Source organism: Channa argus, chromosome 2 (genome assembly GCF_033026475.1).
Source record: "Channa argus isolate prfri chromosome 2, Channa argus male v1.0, whole genome shotgun sequence".
Lineage (NCBI taxonomy): Eukaryota > Metazoa > Chordata > Actinopteri > Anabantiformes > Channidae > Channa > Channa argus.
Window position 1 is genome coordinate 5,051,716 of NC_090198.1, and position 25,124 is coordinate 5,076,839.

At 39.2% G+C, this 25,124-nt stretch overlaps 1 protein-coding gene across 1 annotated transcript in view; it reads right to left on the reverse strand.

Annotated features, from left to right (window-relative positions):
• si:ch211-186j3.6 (neural-cadherin) overlaps nt 1–25,124 on the reverse strand; it is a 306,902-nt gene that overhangs the window by 146,707 nt on the left and 135,071 nt on the right. Inside the window, exons 10-16 of the mRNA XM_067494964.1 lie at nt 24,528–24,698; nt 24,118–24,290; nt 19,208–19,375; nt 16,358–16,607; nt 12,085–12,212; nt 11,715–11,901; nt 4,733–4,876 (exon numbers count right to left, since the gene is read on the reverse strand). Of these exons, the coding sequence (XP_067351065.1) occupies nt 4,733–4,876; nt 11,715–11,901; nt 12,085–12,212; nt 16,358–16,607; nt 19,208–19,375; nt 24,118–24,290; nt 24,528–24,698 (1,221 nt within the window). The remainder of the gene's footprint in view (nt 1–4,732; nt 4,877–11,714; nt 11,902–12,084; nt 12,213–16,357; nt 16,608–19,207; nt 19,376–24,117; nt 24,291–24,527; nt 24,699–25,124) is intronic.

Below are 25,124 nucleotides of genomic sequence, written 5' to 3' on the forward strand. Positions count from 1 at the left end.
GCCACTGAGGGTTATTTATCACAGCAAGGTGTCAGGTGTGCAGCAGGCTTCTGCACTCCCATGTGATAAATGCTAGATAATATAAGCATTATACCTCCCTCCCTTCTCCCTCCCTCTTACTCTTCATCTTCACATACACGACCCACCCCCCATGCTCTCTTCTTAGTATTCTTAGACCATTTCCTGCTACTGTTCTTCTTAGGAAAATGGATTCATTTCACATTGAAGTTACCAGTCACTGCTGTTTAAAGAAATGCTGTGTTTGGAACCTTTGATGTCAATATCAGTATATCAGTGCGTGATCATCACTCATTTAAATGTTATTTTTTTGGAGGTTATTTTCAATACAAAATGCGACAGTGAGACCTTTATGAAACAGAATATAACTGCATTAGCTCAACGAGTTGCTTCCAGGTAGAATCGTTTGTTTTTTTGTTGTTGTTGTCGTTGGCATCAGTAAACAGCGTTACCAGGTTCTTTGTGGGCGACCTTCATTTGGTTTGAGCAAAGACGACAGCTCAAAAGTGTCTGTACCTTTCTCAATCTAGCAGAGCTTTACAAAGACATATTGCTTCAGATTGATAAAAAGAACAATTTTCAAAGCCTAAAAACATAGCAGGTACACAGTGGGCTCCAACGTGTACCACCCAATCTAACTCCTCTGTAACAAGGTAGGAAGTAACAGCTGATAGTGAAAAGTACATTTGGACCAATTCAGCCTGAACGAAAGGTGCAGGTATTAAAGTGAGTTAAGGTGGCACCATGACTAAGGCAGTGGTGTGAAAAAGCACTTGTCTACAACCACAAGATCTCTAACTTGGTATCCTGAATATAGCTTTGAGCGTTCACCAGCTTTCCAGTGGTTGGAAGCTGCTGAGCAGTGGTGTATGGATGTATTTAGTTAAACAGTGGGTATAGAAAGATTCACCCACTCTTGAATGGTTGATTAAATTTTTGAAGAACACATTTTACAATGTAATCTAAATTAATTAAAATTATAGAATTATCACCTAAATAATCACTGCTATAGCCAGTTGGTTCCCTCACCTGAGGGAAGTGAATGTGTTTAAAGTACTGCAGTATAAATACACCTGTATATAGAAGGTCCACTCACTAGTTAGTGACTCAGTATCAAGGCCACGACTACAACGTTAAGACAGAAGAACACTTCATCCACTCTCCAATATAATAGTAATCTGGCACATGCATAATTTTGCTGAGTGAACATAATTAGTAGTGATGGAGGCCAAGAAGACACCAGGGACTCCACTGAAGGACTTAGAAGCATTAGCAGAAAAACGACTGGACTAAAAATATGTAAAAACAAGCAATTCTGGATCCTGAAATGCTATTGTTTCTACGATGGAGGCGGTCATTGCAAAAATACCAATTTTAAGGGGAAATACAGCAGCTAAAATGAAACTAGGTTGTCTTTTAATCACAGCTGTTTGAACTGGTAACTTGATGACCGGCCTTAACTTCTCTATTATCACAATTCGGAGTTTCCTCCAAGCTGGTCTTTTGTCATTTCTGAGTAAATTCACTCTTGTATTTCATCACTTGAACTGTATTTTTTTGTCAGCTTTAGATCTGCTTTGCTGTTGAACAGTCTAATTTTTTTTTTTTTTAAGAACCTGAGCAAGAGAGTGTCTGTCTGAATTAATGACTCACAAACCCAATCATTACAGGCCACAGGAAGACATATTATGGGTGCTGAAAGCTATTGGGACCTTCTCTGATCTTAGTCTGTCTGCCTTCTTCACACACATACTGTGTACTGCCGTAACATTTCTTTCCCTCCTGCAAAGCAATAAACAACGAAGAAAGTGCAGTTATATATCAAATGGAGGCATATTTTAGTCACACCATCTCCAAAAATAGTCATAAAATGCAACTGCTGCTTGCTGTGCTATACAGGCTTACTGTCTGTCATCAGTGAGCGGTATATCTGTAGCTTTTATAGCATTTCAGATTTGTTGTAATAGTGACAGAGAGTCAGTTAATGCAGATTAACAAACGACACGAAAACATTATCCATCCATTCATTATCTGTAACAGTTTGTCCTGTTTAGGGTCACGAGAGGTCACTGGGTGAGAGGCGGGACATACACAGGCAGACAACCATTCACACCTACGGGCGATGTAGAGGCCACACAGAGAAGACACGGTCGGTCGGGGCGCAAAACACGCAAGCCTCTAGCTGCGAGGCAGCAGTGTTAACCACGGCCAACCTGCCCTGAAAAAAGTATTATTTAATTTAAAATGCAAATTAAATGTATTGTTTAATTCGCCTTTTCACAGGACTTGCGTCTGTTTTAAACCAAACTACTACTTAATGCAATTGCAACCAGAGGATTTAGCCTTGTTTTTTACGGGTCAAACCTGAACAATACAATGAGAAATTAAACTTCTACATGATGATAGTTATTTGTTGTGACGATACGGTAGCAGATGAAGTGCATTTGACCAGGAATATGCATGCATCAGTTCACTTTGGCTCTTTTTTATTCTAGTATTCAAAAAGGTATTATTTCCTATTAACTGCCTTTAACAATTAGCGTTTCTAACTTGATTTTACTTTACTGATCTTTTCCAACGTGTGTTCTACCCACACTAATGATCTTATCCTTTCTGCCGTGAACGGACATTTGCCCCTGGTCCTGAAAGCCACCACATGCCACCACCATACTCTTACAATAGGAGAGTTTAGTATTATATTTTATTAATCTGCCGTGTACCATACAATGGGCTATGTATTCATTTCATTGTTAAATTTTAATTGTTAAACTTGATCAAAGTCAGCACCACTTTCTCAAACTTGGTATACGTACAATTTGGTAATGGCGCGAAAATGACAGCATATTGGACAAATAATTGAAAACACAAGTCATATAAGAAAATACAAGGACATCTACTAGCTGCATTCAGCTTCTTCAGAGGAGAAGCCTCTCATCTGTGAGAAATTATGCTTTTTATGAAAAAAAAAATAATGTTCTGAATCCCAAAAGGCTGAAAGTAGAGATTTTATTGGTTAAGACCTTTTTCTCTTTGGTTTACATCAAAAGGTTATAAATAAATGGGCACTTTTTAAATGGCTCATTCAAACTCATATATTATTGTTTTTTTCATTACACATTTTATAGTGCAAGTCCTTTTTTTTCACACTAAAACGGGGTCAGACAAAAGCAGTGAATAAAATAAAAGTAATAAAAAAAAAGAAGCACTTTATAGCAATATGTTTGAGTAAATGTGCTCCAATGTGCTTTATAATACAAGCACCGCCATCACTCCCACACAGTCCTTTGTGTATTCACACCACCCGCTCATAAGAAACACCCATTCAGACCCCTCCAAAAGCTTTGGAATGACAAGGTCAATTAATTTGTTTGCTTTATGCTCAAGACATGTTGGCTTTGACAACGCAAAATGGATGTGGGACAAAAATTGAGAATTTTAGCTTTATGATTGGCAAACTTGTTTGATCAAAAGTCAATTACAATTGGTTGCAAATCTCTCAGCAAGTCCATCACTTATTGACATAACCAAACCAATTTCTTGTTTCTTGTGATTTGCTTTTCTGTGCTTTTAATTGTTTGATTTGTTGGGGTTCTCACTTTAGTCTTCTCTTCAGCGGGTGATATGCGTGTTCACTTGGGCTTGGTATGGTGATCAACTTGACCCGTGTAAAACCTCCCACTGTTACCCCCTGGTTAATTGGTTTAATTAGTTTGCTGCATGTTTAGATTATTGTGTTGCTGCTTGCTGAAGCTCCTCCCAATTAGTTTTGATATATATTTCTGTAAATTACCCGCTAAAATGTTTCTGTAGATATATCAATTAATTCTGCTGCTGCTATCTTAAGTTAAATCATCAGTAAAGGTAAATGACACTGTTTCCGGATCAGCCATTTAGCCCAAGACATGACTTTACCTCCACTGCGGTTTACAGATAAGCTTGTATTGTTTTGGATGATGAGCAGCTTTTTTCTTCCTCAATACTTTGGCCCTTGTATCACTTAATAATCACTTAATAGGGGTTCATCTTAGTCTCATCAGTCCAAAAAACTTTCTGTACTTTTGTTGCTCAGTCTTTGTACTGTTTTTGTAAATTACAACCTGGCACTGCGATTTGTACTGCTGATGAGGGGTTTGGATCTTGTGGTTTGGCCCCTTTATTTCTGCTTGCAAAATTGACAGATTGTGATAGCATTAGTCCTGCTCTGTGGAGTTTCTTGGTGATTTCACTGACTGTTGGTTTTTTTTCACAGGTCTCACAGTACATGGTTTAGCTGTCATAAGCCGTTGTTGTTTTCCTTGTCTGGCCTGTTTTGTGCATGTTGCTCAGTACACTAGTGGTTTCTTTCTTTTCTGGACTTTCCAAATAGTGGTACTCAGTAAGCCTAATGATTGTGCAATGTCTCAGCTTGACTTTTCCTATTTTGTTCAGATTAAAAATGACAACTTTATTTCCTCATAGAAAGTTCTCTGATCTTCACATTGAGAACAAATTCAACCAAGAACAATCAATCATACTGAACAATAAACACAGTCAGTTGCATTTTGATACTTCTGCTCAATTAAAATTAGGTTAAAAGGGGACTTTTTTCCCATTTTCATATTTCTATCTTTTGCTCAAACGTTTCCAGTGGACAGCTAGCAGAAATAAACTGACCATACTTCTCCATTACTTGTGCAGAGGACTGTGTATGTATTCTTTTGTCCATGCCACCCACCTTCATCTCCATCATTGGCACTAACGGTAAGAATGGCAAAGCCTACATCAGCATCCTCATCCACATCAACTTCATAGGCTGCCTGAGAGAAGGCTGGCTTGTTATCGTTGACATCGCTGATAAAAACGCGGACATATGCTGTGTCTGAAAAAGAAAAAAAAAACAATAAGTGAGAGTGAGAAAGAGGTAAAAGATGGTGATAAACATGAAGCTATTCCAATTCTGTCAGTGTGAACCTGAGCATCTCCTTGGATGGCAACAATTTAGTCATTTAGACACAAAAATAACTTCTTTTTTATTCTTCTATCACTTTTGTCCACTACTTTTCTATTACATATTTCACCCGTCTCCAATTTATCCATTTTATCATTCAGCAGCTTTTTCCCTCTAAAGCAGAGCACAAAGCACCCTTGGGGGCATCAGTGCAATGCTAGAGTAGTTTACAACACAAAAAGCTTAACTTTCTTGCACATCGTTATCAAAGCAAACATAACTGGCAACCCAGACTTCAAAATAAGATACATTATTCAAGCTAAGGTGGAAGAGCTAATTTACAGTTTATGGCACAGATGGCAAACGACTGCAGCTTTTGGAAGAACCAAACATATACACTAGTATTTTTTTCTGTGTTTGGAATCTGTCTTAGAGGTTCACTAACATGTAGGGAAGGACGGAGAAAACACAGAAAGTAGATGTGGCAGATGTGGTACTCATGCCCTCTCCCTCCCTCTCATCTGCTAATGCTGCCTGTTCATCCGTGTTTTCACACTTCCAAAGACATGTATGTGTACAAATCTCACCATCAACCCTGTCCTACATACTGGCTTATAAGTGGCAGGTGAGCTTGTTTTCCGCATGTGGAAACAGTGTTTATCAAGGTTATTTCTGTGAATGGATGGATAACACATTTTGTTCTCTCTCATTTGCAAAGTAAATACAGCAACTTTTATCTGTTTTTTCCCCAATGACCAGTGGGGTTTTCAACTTGGCTTTTTTTGAATGCCCGGAGTAATATTTTAGCCACTGTACACAAACAAGTAATACAAGCTATGTTCTAAAAGCTGTCACATGTGATTCCGGTGTAAGTAGAAGGTGCCAATTCTGCCTCCGAAACAGTTTCTACAGAATTGCAAGTAGAAACATGTTTGGTATTAAATGTAATAATAGATACCACGGACCAAAGTTCATCTCCTGTGCATGGTCAGGGTTAAGTAACGAAAGCACTTTAAGGTTAGGTTAAGGTCAGGGAAAGATTGTGGTTTTCTTTGAAGGTTAATAGACACAATGCATTTAAATCACTCCTATGCTGCTTCTGTTACAGGACACCTTCACTGATTTTGAACTGCTTCTTATGGTTCTAGTGTGGGCAGCACATGTACAAGAATTGCATTAAACCTCCTATTAACTTCCCTATATCAAAAATATCTCTCTACTTTTAACTGAAAATGCCTCCAGATGACATCACTTGGAGGAACCTTCCGTTCAGATTATGTTATCTTGTAGCTCACACAACGGAGATTTTTTTAATCATGTTCAACCTGCTTCCAGAGGTCCCCCCAGGTGACATCATAAAAAAGCACCGGGTGATTTTTTTCATCTAGAATTCCAGAAATATCTTAATATAGCCAAGTCAGAGGGCAGTTTAAAAAAGCAAGTTGATTTGGTGGAGTCGCCGTTTAAGCTAGACCACAGTCTGTGAAACTTTTTTGTATATTGGACTTTTTTTAACAACTTTCACTTGAGATTATACCTCAACCCTTTGAAGTCATTGGTCACGGTGGTGCATCCAAATCACATCGCTCTAAGATAACATAGCCGAAAGACAAAGCACTGCAAACGCTTGAATTTTTTGCACGTCAAACTCTATGGAAATCTCGATAGGCCAAAGAAAACCAAAGTTATGAGAAATGGTTTAATGGTTCACGTGTGTTCAGTTGGGTAAATTAGGACGCATCTAGCGATGCTTCATCTCAAATCATTTTTTTATTTTGCTGGAACATGAAGATGTTAAAAAAAACACTTTTTTCCTACTCAGATTTTCTGTTTCTTGTGTGGTTTTAGATCCAACGTGTACAATGTGTAATACAGTATGTCAGTATGTATGTATGGTTAAAAGGAATAAACAAAACTAAACAATTTTGGATGGATGAATTACCGAACAGGCCTCGTGGGGACAGGCTCTCTAAATGTATTGTTTATAGTTCTTGATTAAAAGGGCTTAGTTGGAAGACAAAAAAGATACAAAATCCACTTAGAAATGATGAGCAATGACTTGAAAATATCCAAAAGAGATCCAATCAACCAAAACAGACACAAAAAGATATATAAAGATACCGCGAAAAGAAATGAAAACAAAAGAAAGTCTGGACTCTGCCCATTTCCTCATCAACTATCCAATGTAAAGAATATAATATTAATGTTATAGTAAATATTTAAACACAACACTTAAACACCTTGTCCAAAGCCCAGATTTTTCCCATTTGGGGTGAAGATAGAACATTTCAATTGTAAAACTGATACATTTAAAAGTAAAAAAATGTTTTAATTTGTAAGTATCTACACGTAATGTGCAATATATCAAATGCGGGTGATCGTTCAGTAGTTTTAGTTTTACTTTGATTAAGTTAAGTTAAATTGGTGAGAGCTGAGTTTCCAAAATCATCTGGACACGTCTCTGGATGAAGGCCACAGCAAAAGATTCATTAAAGAAAATGATGTCCATACATTGATTTTTATTTTTCTTCATCCAGTGAAACAATGAGACCATCATGTTAGAAAAGGTTGAATGTGGTCAATAGTGTCTTTCATGGAGTCAGATAAGTTCGTCTGATTCTCCTAAACCAATGATGCAACAGTCCCTAACACTTTGCTGCAAGCAGCGCTTCATATGGGATGAAAAATATAACAGTACTCCGAAGAAACAGCCACAGTACTTCGTAGGCAATTGAAATAAAATACCGCAGTATAACCAGTGTATTCCCATGATAAGTCTCTATTTATATAAATATATACATACATTAATGAGCCGTATACAAAAGCAGTGCAAGTAATTATTTTGTGTTTGTTTATTGTTGACAGATGCAGCACAAGCCTTTTTTATGAAGTTCTCAAGTATGTGCTACGATATTTTCAAGTAGGCTTCAATGAAAAAAAAAGGATGCAGGGGATAAATCAGATTTAGAACAATTTTCTCGCTAAAAAATGGATTTTCCATAATCTTTGGAAAAAATGTATTGCTCATTTCAAATCGGAAACAGAGAGAGTACGGTTTGGCTTCCTGTCTTGTATCTTTATTTACCTGGTTTGCTGCCACGGCGTTATTGATCTGATTTTCATTTCTATGCTTTGTGTGTTTGTGCGAGTGTGTGAGAAGAGAGCATGACCCTAATTCAGTCTGGTGCAAGATGGAGTTTTAAGATTAGCAAGGCGTGATGAAATTAAGATAAGGTTCATTACAGAGTTAACAGACTGTGGAGTAAAATTTGCTTACACCAAAATCCAATGATTTTTCTGTAGAGATTCTTATATCAGCTGTATTGACAGTTGCAATGCACTCGTGTGTGTGGACGTGAATCTGTATTAAGTACTGTATTTGTTAATTTCCTCGTTACCCATCCCCCTTCATTCATCTCATTTACTGTTTATAACAGAAAAAATAATAATTGCAATGACTCCCAATTCTCTGTAGTCTCTCAGTCTCTGCTCTGTTTAATATTTAACCCCTATTTAAGTTGCCACAAATGTTGGAGTCAAACACAGAGAGTTGATCTGTTAATAATCTATGGTTTTATTTATTAAAAATATATCCTGCTCTGTCTCTGTGTCTCTTCAGCCCCTCTGCCTATCCACCCATCTGTCTTAACATCTGCTCATTTCTTCGTTACTCTCTGTTCTACCATCGGAGCATGTATGCATTTCATCTGGCGGCAAATGAGAGAGGAACAGAGACGGAGGAAGAGAGGGGGAGAGGCAGATGGAAAAAAAGAAAGATGGCCTTTGTTCCTTCGGTAGGGTGGGATGAGCAGATGCAAGGAAAGAGATAGAACGAGGAAAAACAGAGATTATTATTTGGAGCTGTAAATGAAGTCCACTGAGCAGCTGTCTGCAGCTATCTCCCAGAGTCTGAAAAAACTAAGGATGAGCACAGTCTGTACTACAGCAACCAATATTGCGATAGAAACAGGATAACGACTCAAATATCAACAGAATCTGAAGAGTTTCTGAAATTAAATCAATCTGTTTACATTTTACATGTAAGCTGATTAACAATGATTATAAAAGATCTTGTGTGGCATTTACCATCCGCATGTATCAGATCACATGAACAAAATCCAACTCGTCTCTTAAAAATGTAATTACCATGCAGCCAAACTGTAACTGCAATTACATTCCAGCAGGGATTCAGATGCGTTGCATTATTTCAGTGAATGAAGCTACGTTTATGCCACATTTCCTTACAGAAATTGAGCCTCAAGGACACAAGGGGTGGGTTCAAAAACACACATTAGTTTTGACCCCAGGGTCTCAGCTGTGGTTTGGTAAAGGTCAGGTTTTGGTTTTGTTTTCAAAAAGATAAACATGTTGTGTCACTGTTAAGCTTTGCTCTATTAAGCCAGGCTCAATCTTTCACTAACTAAACTACACTTACAGCAATAAACTAAGTGCTGTAGGTGTAATAATGCTGTACCTACAAAAACTGCATATTGGATTCTGTGCATACAGATACTTTGGTGGAGAAGTAACATTTTACTGATGTCTTTTGGATCCACTTATTTGTGACTTGGCCTTGACATTATATGAACACATTATCATAATTTCAAAAGAAAGCATAATCCAGTCACAATTACTTTCCCTACAAAGACATACTTTTTATTGCAGCTAGTTTATAGAAATGTAAATTTCTACAGAAATATTTTAGAAATGGTTTATAGAAATGTAAACTAGCCCTTGACCCTGCACACAGCCATCCAGTCTGAATTGGCAGTAGAATTGGTTATCTCTGATGTTTAATGGGACATTGTCATAGCATATCAGGTTTCCAATCAGTCTGTTCATTAAATTCCTTACCTGCGAGATTTGCTTAGGTTAGATGCAGTGACAGGTGATGTAGCTGCAGGTCACACAAGCTCAGAGACATCGACTGACTTACTAGATTTCAAAAGCAACATTTTCAAAGGAACTTTTTTTTGCCTTACGATATTGATTTCTATGACTTAGCAGGGGCCATGGTGATGACTGGGATCACTTTTCAGGATGTCGAGCCTCGGTTGGATAGGTGTAAAGCACAGTCATTAATCATGCTTCACTAACTGAAAGTTTAACGGAGAAGCCAATTTTGGCATAATTACATTAAAACTCTACTTACATACTTCCAAATGTTAGAGGTCCAATAATGACCTGCACGGGGCAATTAGTCCTTCAAGTCCCTTAAACCACATCTACATTAAGCTGGCACATCTGTAACGGCATCTCTCTCTCTCTCTGTTTTGGCTGTCGATCCAGACTAAAACAGCGGTTTGATTCCAATAAATCAACACGTTCTTATCCCACAGCGTCAGATATTAACACTTCCTAAAGCGTCAAATTGTGCTGCTTTTTACATTCTTTGGCGTATCATATTGATGCAACAGATCCCTTTTGGTGTTTCTAATGCCACCATTTGACGCCAGCAGCTTTAGGTACAAAATCCACAAAATCTGTGTTAGGGAAAACAACTTTTCAGAGTAAGGCTGCATTAAGAAACATCAGCCGGTAGAGTAAGTCACAAAAACTTTAGGGTAAGGTTAAATTATAAGATAAATAACATGAAAACAAAACGCTGCAAATAGTGAGAACATCACACACGTACTTCCTGACTATAGAAACCACATTGCACCATGTTGTGTTATGATCATCATTAAGGCGAATGTTCAACGTTTCATCAAATCAATGTTTCATCCCTGTTTCTTGTTTTAACATCCACCAGCCCGTCCGCCTCCCTATGAGACTTTTTCACTTTATAGACCATTGCTAGGCGTCAAATATTAAAGCATCGGGTTGTCTATTGAACTACAGTAAAAGCTCTGAATGTTGATCACTGACGCAAATGGGCACCCTAGGCGTCAGCATGTAATGGAGAAGGGATTGGACAAAGCATCTTTTTGATGCCTCAGGAATGAGAACAGGCTGGATTATCCGAAGCTTTTCCAATCCGGCGTCTAGTGTGTGTAAATCTGGAAGCAGATTTACACACACTAGTTGCTGCAAGTGCTGGGAAAATAGAGCTCTGGCAGAACTGGTAGGACCTAAACAAATACTGAAGGTAGCTTGTTCACCCATTTCCCTGTTGATGTAGTAGGGAAGGAGGTAAATACAGAACCAACCTGAATTACCTGCAGCAGTTTTTAACCAGCTTACACAACTGAATGTACACATAGCTTTAGATTGAGCAAGGAGACACTGTAATGTTAAAGGGGAATTAACTAACGTTATATCAACAGTTTGGAGAGAAGTCCTAACCTGACTATGCCATTTTTCACAAAACCAGGCTTATAAAATAATGGGAGACCTTGACTGAATAGCAAAGAGCCCTGATCTGATCCTCTTTTGAGCCCTTGGAATGAAATGGTGAAGCAACTGTGAGCTAGACTTTACCATCAGGTTTATCTCACTAATAATCTTGTAGCTGATTTGGAGCAAATAGCAAAAGACAGGTTCCAAAATAAAGTGGCAAGAATTTCTACAGAAGTTGAGGCTGATATAGCAGAAGTTTAATGAGATGTTTAGTAATTGCAGATGGGTTTGATGTTCAGTATTTATTGCAGAAGGGACTTGACATTTCACAAGGTACTGTAAAGGTAAAAACTTGAGGGAGTGACTGAAGTATGTTTCAAATTAATAATACAGTTTCACCTCACACAGTAGTATTTCTTTTTACCCATCTATTATTTCTGGCAGCAGTTACAAGACGGTGTGTAGTGTCTGTGTAGTCGATCTTACTTACCGGAGTTGGGCTGCCCATGTTTGCTGGGCCGTGCTGACTCCCAGCTGTCCACAGACTGAACCTCCAATAGGTAGGAGCTTTTGGTTTCACGGTCAAACACAGTCTGTGTGTAGATGAATCCCAGCTCTGGGTCAATACGGAAGTACTGGTAGTCTCCACTTCGATCCTCTAGCAGGGAATAGGAGATCTGGGTGGCGGTGGTGGGTGGGGGGGAAAAGACACAATTGTAAAGAGAAAGTCAGGTGCTAAACACAGTTAACAGCTCAAGTTTACACAGCCAGATAAACACGTGTTGTTCTTAACATCACTTTCAAATGATCACTCTGAACCATTTGCATGCGCATGGTGCATGTTTAGCTAGGTTTTTTACCTTGCCGTTAAGACCCAAGTCTAGGTCATTTGCTGAAACCTGTAAAACCAAAGTTCCTGATTCTGCCCCTTCAGTGACCGAGGCCTCGTAGATTGAGGAAGTGAAAAATGGGACGTTGTCGTTTACATCTGTGGAAAGAAGAAGACAGAAGTATAGAGTGTTTTTGGGCAATGTGAAAATACCTGAAGAATAATTCTGTAGATAACAGCTCTTCGAAAGACCCAAAGTGCCTGAAGTACTAGGTGGTACTATCTATTTAGCAATACCTGCTTATTACCAACAAGCAGTTGTTGGGAGCACAGCTACCAGTGAAACAGATCATTTTCTTTTCTGAACACTTAGCTCAGCTTCTAGTTTCCCAACTCATTAGAACCACAGTTTCAATTCAGCACCGCTCTTGTATGAACATCTTAGACAATTACCATTATTACACAAATCACCTTTGTACACCTAATCTCCAGTGTATCACCTATGTCTCCAGTGAGTCACACCTCTACCATTAGCCCTTTCACTGCACTTTAGCTTCCAAATTTCACATTTTAAATCACTTCAGCCAACGTGGACCATAGTCTTATCATAATTGAAAAACCTTGTCTAACCTTTAAGTACCGATGCTATAAAAGAAGCTTAACTATCAGTCTGCTGTATTGTTATTCTTCTTCACCTCTACTCAATAATTTTTCTTTCTGATTTCATTTCACACTTTGTTCCAAACTTAACAATGCAATTATGCTTACAAAACTTTAATATTCACGCAGACTGACATCAGTAATAGTTTTGTATGTTAACCTTTTTTTTATCTAAAACAATGTGTATTATCTCGCAACATGGGCAAATGGTTTTCTGTCCTACAAAACCAATAATAATCACTTCTCTGTATGACAGTGCTTTATTATATTAATTCTCTCAATCAAGTTAATGCTGTTGCTGCCAAAAAGCTAAATTCACAACTCCTCCAACTGTTATGATCCCAGAGTTTTTGTCCCAACCTCCTTCTACTGAAAAACATTGTAAAACATTAGATTAAAACTGTGCGTAACCCAGATTGTTAAACTACTTTTTTAAAAGACAAACACTTCAGAGACTATTATTCAGAATAATTGTTTACCTGTCGGCTGATCCTTAATCAGTTTTGTTAAATCAGTTTACCTCTATTTCCGTAAATTGATTACTTCATATTGTGCCTCACATCCATCTGCTCGCCTCTAATTTGAATGGTAAAGAGTTAACAGCCCACTGCTTTGTAGTTTTTTGTAAATGAGCCTGTCAGTTCTGGTTCGGTCCTTGACTATTTCCTTCTTACTGCAACTAATGTAAGCAGGAAATGTTGCTTAAATTAGATTAAACTAGATAATTTCACCTCTTTGTTCACATGTCATGATTCTGCAAATATGTGTCAGGATTTAGACAAGAATGCACCTGTTTTTTTTTTTTTAATGTGTTTTTTAAATGTGTTGCTGCTATGTTTTTTAACAAATGAATCATATTTCTTAGTTTTAACATGTAGTATGTTGTTATTGTATCATTTACAATGATATTGTCTATGTTGCATTTTACATAGTACCTCAACATATCTGGAAATAGTATTTTTTATAGCCAAACACTACAATAGTGAACTTTTGACAAAACACAATTACGATCATCAAGGTTGGCAATGCTTATGTATCATCCAGGTCAGCATTGCTTATGTAAAGATCTGGCTACTAAAGAGGACATAAAGAGAGCGTGTCCTTGTTTTCATGAACAATTAACTTGCGACTGTGTGAAATATAATGTGGGAAATAGAAACACTGTAAGGAGTCAGTGTTAGGACCTCGGGCTGCGACAGCAGCTCCCTCGCGAACCTATTGATTTATGTTAGTTGTCAGCACTACTGTAAACATGTGGATTGACGTATCACTGTCATTTTGGCTGTTGTGATTTTATCTCCCAAACCGTGTCAAGGCGCAGGTTAATGCATGCTTTAGGACAGTCAATGGAGGACACAAAATGTAGCAGCAAAGAGTAGAGACACAGTGAGATAAATGGTAAATGAGATAAATAAGATCAGTGATGCAAAATGTGAAGCCTAAGCTTTGCCTAAATAGCAGAAGCCAAATTGTAGCTTAGTTGATTACAGCCCAAAGCTTTACAGAAATGACTTGAATAGAAGGACATATTAAATCTGATGCCGCTCCATGTGCCATTTTTCCTTCCCTTTCTTCTGAGCAAATGTCTTAATGTATGAATTAAAAATGGGGCCTTAAATCCATTACAGACCTCCCTGTCTCTCTCAGCTGCACTGCCTCTGGAGGAGTCAAAGAGCTCTCTTATTAAGACAGATAAGGCAGAGGAGGGGGGAGGGGGGGAGCGAAAAAAGGAGAAGGGGAAGTTACGAGAGGGACAATGAGGCAAGAGAACGAGGAGAGTCTGTGTGAATTAATTATTTCTCACTGGATTAAGACCAATTTGGGGGAAAGTGTGTGTTTGTGCGTGTGTGCGGCAAGGGGATTAAACACAGGGGATTCAGGGATTCAGGGGTATGTGCAGTAGGCTGAGTTATTCTTAGAAGAAAGGTCAGTGGCTAGCAAACACCAAGTCAATGGGTTGAGCATGGATAGAAATAGGTGGTATCAGGCTTAGACATTCACATTGTAAATTAATAGGTAGAGAGGTAAAAACTGACTGACAATATTCGCCCAAAGATGAAAGTCTTTGAGGGTGACTTGACTCCAAATCCCTGCTAAAATTCCTAAAAGAAGTGCAGGCAGTCCAGTGGGGTTAAGCTTATATGTTGCACTCTTGGACTCATCATACTCACAACAGCTGGTGAGATCTGCAAGCAATTTGGATTTGTGTAGCTTTCGAATCCAAGCTCTAAACAAGTCCAATGGAAAATTAGAAGGCAACCAGGCTTAGAGAGTTACAATGCGATAATACGAAAGAGCTGTCTGTTCTTTTCGAAACACACTCTCTCTTTTTATCCCCGGCTTCAGTTGTGGAATACAACATTCAAAAGAAATATGGAAGATAAAAACTGAACACAATGATTTGGAAATCTCATCAACCCATATTTTATTCACGATAGAACATAAACAACAATGCAGATGCTCAAACAAAGAAATTTTAACATTTCGTGGAAACTTTTTGCTCATTTTGAATTTGATGGCAGCAACACATCTCAAAAAAGTTGGAAGAGAGGCAACATTATGCTGGGAAAATAATGTTCACAAATCAAAAACAAATGGAGGAGGATTTGACAACTAATTATGTTAATTGGCAACAGGTCACTAACACGATTGGGTATAAAAGGAACATTTCAGAAAGGCAGATCCTCTCCAGTGTAAAGATGGGCAGAGGTTCACCAATCTGCAACAAAGTAACCCAAAGAATTGAAAGAAAATTTCTGAAAACATGTTCCTCAACATAAAATTTGAAGATCTCGTCATCCCACAAAGGCCAAAGGTCAAAACTGGATGCGTGTGATCTTCAGTCCCTCAGGCACTGCATTAAAAACAGCCATGATCCTTTACTTGACATTACTGCATCCTGCATACCAGAAATCACTGTCTATGAAAACACCTTGTCGTGCACTCCACAAATCTAAGTTAAAGCTGTATCATGCAAAGCAGAAGCCACAATGTGCCACCAATCCAGAAATGCCGCCGTCTTCTCTGAACCAAACCTCATTCAAGATCGTCTGAGGCAAAATGTTCTATGGTCTGATAAATTCAAATGTAAAATTCTTTTCAGAAACCATGGACACCCTGTCCTGTGGTCTAAGGAGGAGAAGGACCATCCAGCTTGTTATCAGCAGACAGTTCAAAAGCCTGCATCTCTGATGGTATGGGGCTGCATCGGTGCTTATGGCGGAGGCAGCTTACACATCTGGAAAGGCAAGACAGCAAGACGATGGCTAAACGCCATGCTGCGTCCATCATAACTGTCTTCGCAAGAAATGTGAGCCTACTTCAAATGTTTTCCGATAGAAAACATTTGGTGCATCATAATACAAAGGTCCAGGATTGTTGAGCAGCTAGAATCCTGCATCAGACAAGAATGGGACAACATTCCTCCCCTAAAACTCTAGAAACTGGTCTCCTTAATTCCCAGACATTTACAGACAGTTGTAAAAAGAAGAGCGGATGCTACACAACGGGTTGCTGCCATCGAATTCAAAATGAGCTAATATAACTACGGCCAGTATCAACATCTGATATGTTGTTTATGTTTAAATCCTTCGTACAATTTGGTGAAATGAATTAAAGTAAAACACAGATCAGAGAACACACACCTGTAACATTGACATAAACCGTGGTGAAGGCCCCCAGCGGTACTGCAGCAACATTCTGAGCTCGAACTCGTAGCATGAAGTTTCTGGTGGTCTCATAGTCCAATGGCTCTGCCACGAGGATAGAGGCCGAACCATCCTCTCGGTTGGGAGTCAAGTAGAAGCGCACTGGCATGTTGGTCTCTGGGACCAGGCCATCCTCCAAGTTGTAAGTCACCCTGGGATCCCCAAGAGGTGAGGTAGCTTTGATGGTCTGTTTGGAACAGAGATAATAATGTGAAGTAACATGAAGATAAAAAAATCTAATATCATAGACTTTATGTTTCTGATCATTACTGTGGATCTTACATTAATAGTTTGCAGCCAGTAGTTGCATCAGTAAAGTAACATGGTCACTTCTTGCTTGTACATGTCAATAATACACTGCTACACAGATGTTCTTGGACTGCTATTTGTTGTCTTTTGGTTCATATTTGACAAACTGTGTAGTTAGATCTGCTTCAGGTGGGTGCATGAACCCACCGGCCTCTTCCTCTTATTAATTTGTCTTCTTTCCCCTATAGGTTTGTGTCTTTCTCTCTGTATCATTCTTTTCTTTTTACTCTTCACACAACCCAGCTGGTCAAGACACATGGCTGCCCACCCTGAGTTTGGTTCTGTTAGTTTTCTTCTATTAAAAATAGTTTTTCCCCCCAGAAAAAGTTTGAGTTTCTCTATAATTTTGTAAGGTGACCTTATTATGAAAACTGCCTTAAGATGATCTATGTTGCAATTCAGTGTTATATAAAATTGACTGTAAACATGCATCCATTATCTGTAAACACTTATCCTGTTCATGGTCACAGGGGACGGAGGAAGTCTCGCACAGCTTTCATTGGGTGAGAGGTGGGGTACACCTTGGACAGATCCCCAGTCTATATCATGGTCAACACGAAGACAGACAACCACTCACACTCACATTCACACCTACTGGCAATTTAGACTCACCAATTAACCTAACATACGTGTCTTTAGACTGTGGGAGGAAACCAGAGTACCTAGAGGAAAAACTCCACACAGGAAGGGCACAGCCAGCTGTGGAAGCAAGTCCCCACACTTCTAGCTGTGAGGTAACCACTCCACCATCATGCTGCCCTGACTGTAAACATGAGGAAATATTTGCTTTTCTTAATTCTGAAATATTTTCTCGTCCAGGTTCAGTAGTGTCAGTGATAGATGCTGAAAAGTACAAATTCAGCAATTTGCATTTGACGGAACTTTGCCATGTTCTCAACTATGAATTTTGAGAGCTGGGAAAATGCAGGAGGCCAGCAACGATCCTCAGGACGGGAACAGAGAGGATGGCTGCTGCCGAGCTTCAATGGAAGCACGTACTCTAAACACTGAGAAATGATCTGCCCAAATAGGGGAAAAGGGTGTTTTTAGCCCATAATAATGAACACTAAAATATTAAGTCTCAAACTGTTAGAACAACCTGCTGAAATCCTGTGGGATCAAAGGGAAATTCACTCGGCTGTTCATTCTGCATTCTCCCTAAACTAATTAAGGAGAGACCAGTCAAAGCTGAAGCCATATACTCCCCAATTAAAAATCCAAAACGCCATATCGAACCTGATGTGGTTTGACTATGGGTGACCTAGCTGCATCAATTCAACCTTGCGGAGCATAGGAGCTGCAATAATGAGATGCCCTATCAGCGTGCAGCATTTGTTAACTGACTACTGTATTGTGTGTGCTGATTTCTTTGAACATAAAAACTTCAAATATCCATGGCAGAACTATTACAGCCCTCTGAGAGTCGTTGCAACTTCACATAACAGTCAAATGAACAATGAACTGCCCATCTCGATTAATACGCTATACTACAGGGACCGCATCCTGTCTCCATCACTCTCCCTTTTTACTGTCTGAATTAAAATGAGTGCACATATTTTGATATAAATTACTCTTCTCTATCTTTTCATTTTCCTTCTTATGGTTTAAAGTATTCATAAGCAATTTTAATGGCCTTAATTGTTTTCGAGAGATCCTTGGAGAAATACTGTTGATTAGCCAAACGTGTGATAGTGGCAAGAAAAGCAATGGCTTTGAATAATCAAATCCACTTGATAAAATACATCTGAACTGCTAATGAAGCCATATCTGTGTAATTAATGGTGCTTCTGAATGTATGTATTTGTGGTTCCTCTGCCATCCCACACATATGTTGCAAAGTTTCAGCCTTTTGTTGGTTATGACTGACGACAATATTGAATCTGTGACAGTAAACTAAGGGAAAGGTGGGATAAAAATGTCTTTGGAAAATACATTTCTGTCAGTTTTTAAAGGTTGATAGTTTTGTACGTGAGTACTCACTCGTTTCATCTAATTTCTTGTACCTTTATACTTTACTGTGCAAGTGTCTGAAGCACTTCAGATGCTTAGAGTTGTAGGCATCACAAACATAAAACCAAAGTCATAAAGAGCTATCTTGAGCGACAGGAAGAAAAAGGAGTCTGCTGGCAGATGGCGTGGCCCCCACAGAGCTCTCGTGTCAACACCATGGAATCGGGCTGGGAATGTATAAAGAGAAGCAAGCAATTGAGACAGCCTAAATCCACAGAACTGTGGCAAATTCTCCAAGCTGATCGGGAACCAGCAACCTACCAAATACCTTGAAAAAATGTGCTCAAGATTCTGTGCCATCCCTTTGGTTGTAAAGTGCTACAGCACATAAATACACATGCCTCACCTCAAATGTTTTTACATTTCAAAATGTACACAATTCCTTCCTTGTGTTAAATATACTCCTAGATGGGTTTATTTCTGTGCATTCTATGTGTACAATACCACCACGACCCCACCCGAATGTACCACGATTGGCGTGTCTCGGACAGTGTTTTCTTGTATGACCACGTTGTAGCTGTCTTTCTCCCACTGTGGAGGCTGGTTCTTTACATTGGTGATGGTGACGGCCAGCTCCACTGAGCTGCTCCTGTTTCCTCCGTCTGTAGCCACTATTTCCCTGGTGATGTAGGTCCTCTGCGGCACAAAGCCCATACAGAGCAGAGAAAAGAAGAGAGAAGATCACTTTATTGTGTGTTCTTACAGTGCTGGTTAGTGATGAAGTGATTGTGATAGCTTCCTTCAGTCTGACTCTAGATAACACAGATTTCAGCAAGCAATCCATTTTCCACATTTCTGTGCAGGAGGAATTGACTAGAGGCAACATCTGCGTTAAAACAAACATATAATAAAATGAGATCATTGTACTGCTTGAAAAGAATCGCCTGCTGTGTAGGAGCTCAGTTTTGTAACCCTTATGAAAGCATTAGGTTTACACACTGCAGTCAGAGGAAACAAGTTAATGGCGTGTGTTGTGTTGTAGTGTCCCTCATCACTACTCATCATGTAATACGGACAAGAGGTGCAAGCATCTCTAGTCAGAAAAGTATAAGAATGGAATAAGGCAGAAATAATAATAATCGGCAGATGACAAAATGAATAGAGAGCATACAGTACATGTACTGGAGTCTGGTAAGCCACTAAATATTACATGGTGTTGTTCGTTGAACCTTCTGCTTTGTGGAACAAGTGAATGATGGATTTGTCGAGTGTGCCTACAATGCACACAGATAATCTGCCCTATGCATGATGGAAGTTTAGCGAGGTCAATGTTTTCTGAATTGCTGCAGGACAAAGATGTGAAGATCCAGTTCAGAGACCTCCTTTTGTGGGTAGGCGAAAGTTTGAACAATATCTCATGAACACTGTCCATGCTAGATATAAATTCAATGAAACCCTGCAGGAAAAGAGAAAATCTTTTAAACCTTTTGTGACAAAGTTAAAACAAGGGCAGCAATATGACTATGCTAACAGTGGGATAGTGGTAGGGGACAGGTGCAAGAAAGTCAGGCTCAGCTGTGACCCTAAAGAAAAGCATCGACAAAGCACACTCTCATGAATTTGCACATTATCAATTAAAGACAATAGTATTTAGCAGGAGTCCATTTACTCAAAAGAAAGATGCAAACAGCAGAAAAGAGGAAAGAATTCCCCAGGTATACCAATTATAAAAAGTCCAAGCCCTGTGGTCAATGTGCACCACAGGATACTGACAAAGAGAGCTTCCCTGCCGAGGGATAAAGACGTAAAAAAAGGAATAAGGACTAAAAGCCTGCCTGACATGAACTTAGACAAGATTGTGTCAGTAGAGTGCAACATCATCAAGGTGTTTGCAGATGTGTTTCAAGGCATCAGAACATTTCCAGTAAATGTAACCGCAAGGGGACACAAGCCAGTGTCTTCTTGTGCCAGTCCCTATTTTGGATAAATGCAGAGGGTTGTGCCATAAAGGGCATATGACGTAAAACACATGCCATATTAAAAATGCGAATCATGACTTTCACACCGAAAATGATTCCCATACCGGATCAGTTGGGGCCCGGGTTAACAACGACTACCACCAGTGCTGTTGACAGGGGTACTGGTGGAAATTGGACTATTGTTGGTCGAAGACGAAGAAAAAGAGGAGGAAGGTGTGTTTGTAGGCAGAGAGAGAAGAGGAAAGCTAAGAATGTAGGACTGACTGACTTTGAATGTTGGTACTATGACAGGGAAGGCTAGAGAGCTGATTGACATAACGCAGAGAAGGAAGGTGGACATACTGTGTGTCCGGGAGACCAGGTGGAAACGTAGCAAGGCCAGAAGCTTAGGTGCAGGGTTCAAGTTGTTCTACGATGGGTCAGATCGGAAGAGAAATAGAGTAGGAGTTATCTTGAAAGAGGAGTTTGTGAGGAACATTCTAGAGGTGAAAAGAGTATCTGACAGGTTGATGAGTCTGAAGTTGGTAATTGAAGGTGTGATGTTTAATGTTGTTAGTGGTTATGCCCCACAGGTAGGATTTGAGTTAGAAGAGAAGGAGAAATTCTGGAGTGAGTTAGATGAAGTGATGCAGAGCATCCCCAGAGGTGAGAGAGTGGTGATTGGTGCAGATTTCAATGGACATGTAGGTGAAGGGAACAGAGGTGATGAGAATGTGATGGGCAGGTGTCAGAAGCACTCAGGTAGACTACATCTTTTGTAGACGTTGTAATCTGAAAGACATCAGTGACTGTAAAGTATTGGTAGGGGAGAATGTAGCCAGACAACACAGGATGGTGGTGTGTAAAATGACTGGTGGTGAGGAAGATGAAGAGGACAAACGAGAGCAGAGGACGAAGTGGTGGAAGTTGAAAAAGGAAGAATGTTGTGTAGTTTTCAGGGAGGAGCTGAGACAGACTCTGGGTGGTTTGGAGGTGCTTCCAGATGACTGGACCACCACAGCTAATTAGATCAGGGAGACAGGTAGGAGGGTACTCGGTGTGTCATCTGGAAAGAGGAAAACGGACAAGGAGACTTGGTGGTGGAACGAGGAAGTTCAGGCGTGTATACAGGGAAAGAGGTTAGCTAAGAAGAAGTGGGACACTGAGAGGACTGAAGAGAGTAGACAGGAGTACAGGGAGATACAACGTAAGGTGAAGGTAGAGATGGCCCAAGCTGTGACTATATCGGTAGAAGGATGCTGGTGTAAGAGAAGAGGATGCAGAGGACAGGGTTAGATGGACGCACATGATTCGGTGTGGCGAGCCCTGAAAGGGAACAGCCGACAGAAAAGAAGAACATTTCCAGAAAGAAGGACTGTCACAACCGTACCGATCCATCCTGAACCCGGTAAATGAGTGAATTTGCTGGTTGTCACTGAAAACCCTGCACAGGAAGGCTTGGGGTTTAAAAAAAATGACACAAATCATCTGTGCTCACCAACTTCAACCCACCTACTGCTTCTTCCACCTCCCATTTTGGAATTATATCAGGCCAATCTCAACTGCCCCAGCAGTGCCTGGCACTATACTGTCTAAGTGCCAGAGAAGCTTGTCCCTGAAAATAGGCCACAAGTTCACAAGAGTTTAAGGCATTTGATGCCTAAAGGGAGTTTAAGTACATCGCATTGAACTCCTTTACCTCCAAAGCAATTTGGTGACTCAAAGGAGAACAAGAACTACTGAATCTATAGTAGTAATAGAGCAATGCAAAGACACTGTCAGGTCTGCAGCAAGGAGACCCCCACTACCAGCAGGAGAGTCGGCTGTAAAAGCAGAGAAAGACAATGACCGAAAAATATATCAGTCCCTTGAGGATTTTGTGGACATTTTAGTTTGAAGGCACCTAAAAAGCCTTATTTCACCACAGCTTCTCTAAAAATAATGTGATTCATGTTGCTGTTTACATGTTTTAAATTGCAAGTCATGCAAACTTTAAAGGGGATTGGTTGAATCAACTGTTAGGAAAGAACCATTGCGAATTCTTGGAGGGATTGAAATATACTCTTTACCAGTAAAGGAGCAACATCTAATTGGTATGAAAGATCATTTCTCACTGGCCGACTCAGAGTCACTCAACAAGAATTTTTAGAAATGACAAGAGAGACAGCACTTTGCTGACTACCAGATTAGGATGGATTGTCAAACCTTGAGTCTTTCTGGATCTGTGAAACTGTGAAGGACAAAGGCGGATCGCTGCTCTATAGAACAAGAGTAAGGCATGGACTTTATGTTTAATGTTAAAATTTGGGACTTTTGAAACATCTGCATGTCCCTGTGTGATAACCACTTGGTTTAAAAAATAAAGAGGTTATTTACTTTTGTATATCTTTTTAAAATTTAAATTTAAAATTTCTGCCTAAAACAGGTTCTTTTAAAGAGGCAGTTCATAATTTTCAAGATTTTAGGTATATATTTATTTATCAGCTTTGAGGGAAGTAAGACATGCTGAGTCTGGCTTTTCACACGATGCACACACGATGCCCTTGGATCTCTTGAGTGATGGCGGTTTCCCTGTGTGCGACTCTGCTGCTATTATTACATGTACTGCCTTATTCCTTCAAAATAAGTTGCATACATAAACCATCCTGTAACTGTGTTTCCTACAAAAAGATTGTCTTGACTCCATTTTAGCTCCATAGGAATGGAATTTTTTTCGAGTACAGGTTAGAGAAATAAATAAATGTGTAGGCAGCGCCTGCACTTTGTGCAGCAATCCTCATTAGTGGGAAAGTTTTGGATCTTCAAAAATGGATATACTCTAGCAAAGCATTCTCCCAGGCAAAAATAATGGCATGATGCCAGGTGTTAGGATAAGATGTGAGTTGCTGACAATACAGACATTCATTCTTCTTGGTACTGAATAATCGAGTTCTTGCTTTGGGGGATTTTATCATTGTGGCACTCATCTGAGATACAAACTTGTTTTGCGCAGACTATGTGGCAATTTCCTCTATTGTTTGTTTGAGTTTCCACCAAAATTGTTTCTGTAGTTTTGCGTTAAAGCAAAGGTTACAGGCAGCAAAGTGAGCAAAATATCAGCAATATTATTTCACTTGATGCCAAAAAAAAAACACTCCTAGCTTCCTAGTCTGCTACTGGCCTCTGTTTCTTCTCCGACAGCTATAAACATTCTTGAATGCAAATATTTGTGCCTATGCGTTGGGAGTACTAGCATATTGATTTAGTTGCAGTGCGGTGTTCATTGTTAGTCTCATGAATTGTTGAGTGGAATTATAAAATTGCACAATTTTCCTTGAAGTGCCATCTGGAGTGGCACAATAAGCATGATTAGTCCACAGGACATGTAATTTTCCCCATTAAAAAATCAGAAGAGCTGAAGAATTGCATTGGTTAATTAAACAACCCGTACACCTGTCTGCAACAGGAATGAAGACACTCATACATACTGTGTGAGTATACCTGGGAGATGGGCTGGTTGACATACACCCAGCCTGTCAGGGGATTGACCTTGAAGTATTCCGGCTCTTCACCAGACATTGAGTAGGTTATGGCTGCATTGGTTCCAAAGTCGTCGTCATGAGCTGCCACCCGCAAGAAACTTGTCCCAATCATGGTGTCCTCACGGAGGAAGTCTATGGAAGAAGAAGTGTGTGGAATTCTTCAGTGCTTATGTGAGGCCTTAATTTGTAGCTGTTTCTATCTAGCTAATTTATATATATATATATATATATATATATATATATATATATATATATATATATATATATATATATATATATATATATATATATATATAATCAGCTCTTTTCCATGTTTGTCTTTTGGGTTGAACTTTAGATTTAATTTTTCTTATACTAATATCCACTTACACTCATATCGGATGTTCTCAAACTTGGGGCTGTTGTCATTCTGGTCCAGGATGAGGATGTTGAGCTGACAAATGCCAATCAGTGGGTCAGCTGCCTGGTCAGTGGCAGTAACTGTTACTGCATACTCCCGTTGACGTTCACGGTCAAATTTCCTGGCTGTCACAATTACTCCTAAAAGAACCGATAAAAAAGGTTGATCGGACAGCTGAGTCATTTGCAATTCAATACTAAACTGATTTAACCCTTTGCCTTAATGTTAAACGTCAATGACAGTTGAACAAATACAGAAGACAAAAGAAAATTAGTTTGTTTGTATTTCATTCATTATCTATTTTAATGATGATGTTCACAGTATTTCCTGCTCCACCCTTTATAAATGGATGGAAAATGAGTGCTATTTGGTAAATTTTGGGGGTTTGTATTGTTACTAATAGTTTCCCCTTTTTTTTGTTTTTGTATTAAAGCCAGAGAAATTTTAAAATGTGATTCTAAAATATATCGTGATATCAAGTTTTATAAAACTATGTATAAAACTAATTTTAAAAATTCCCACAGGTCTGAAAGAACGTATACTCTTCTGTATGTGTGTTTGTTCAA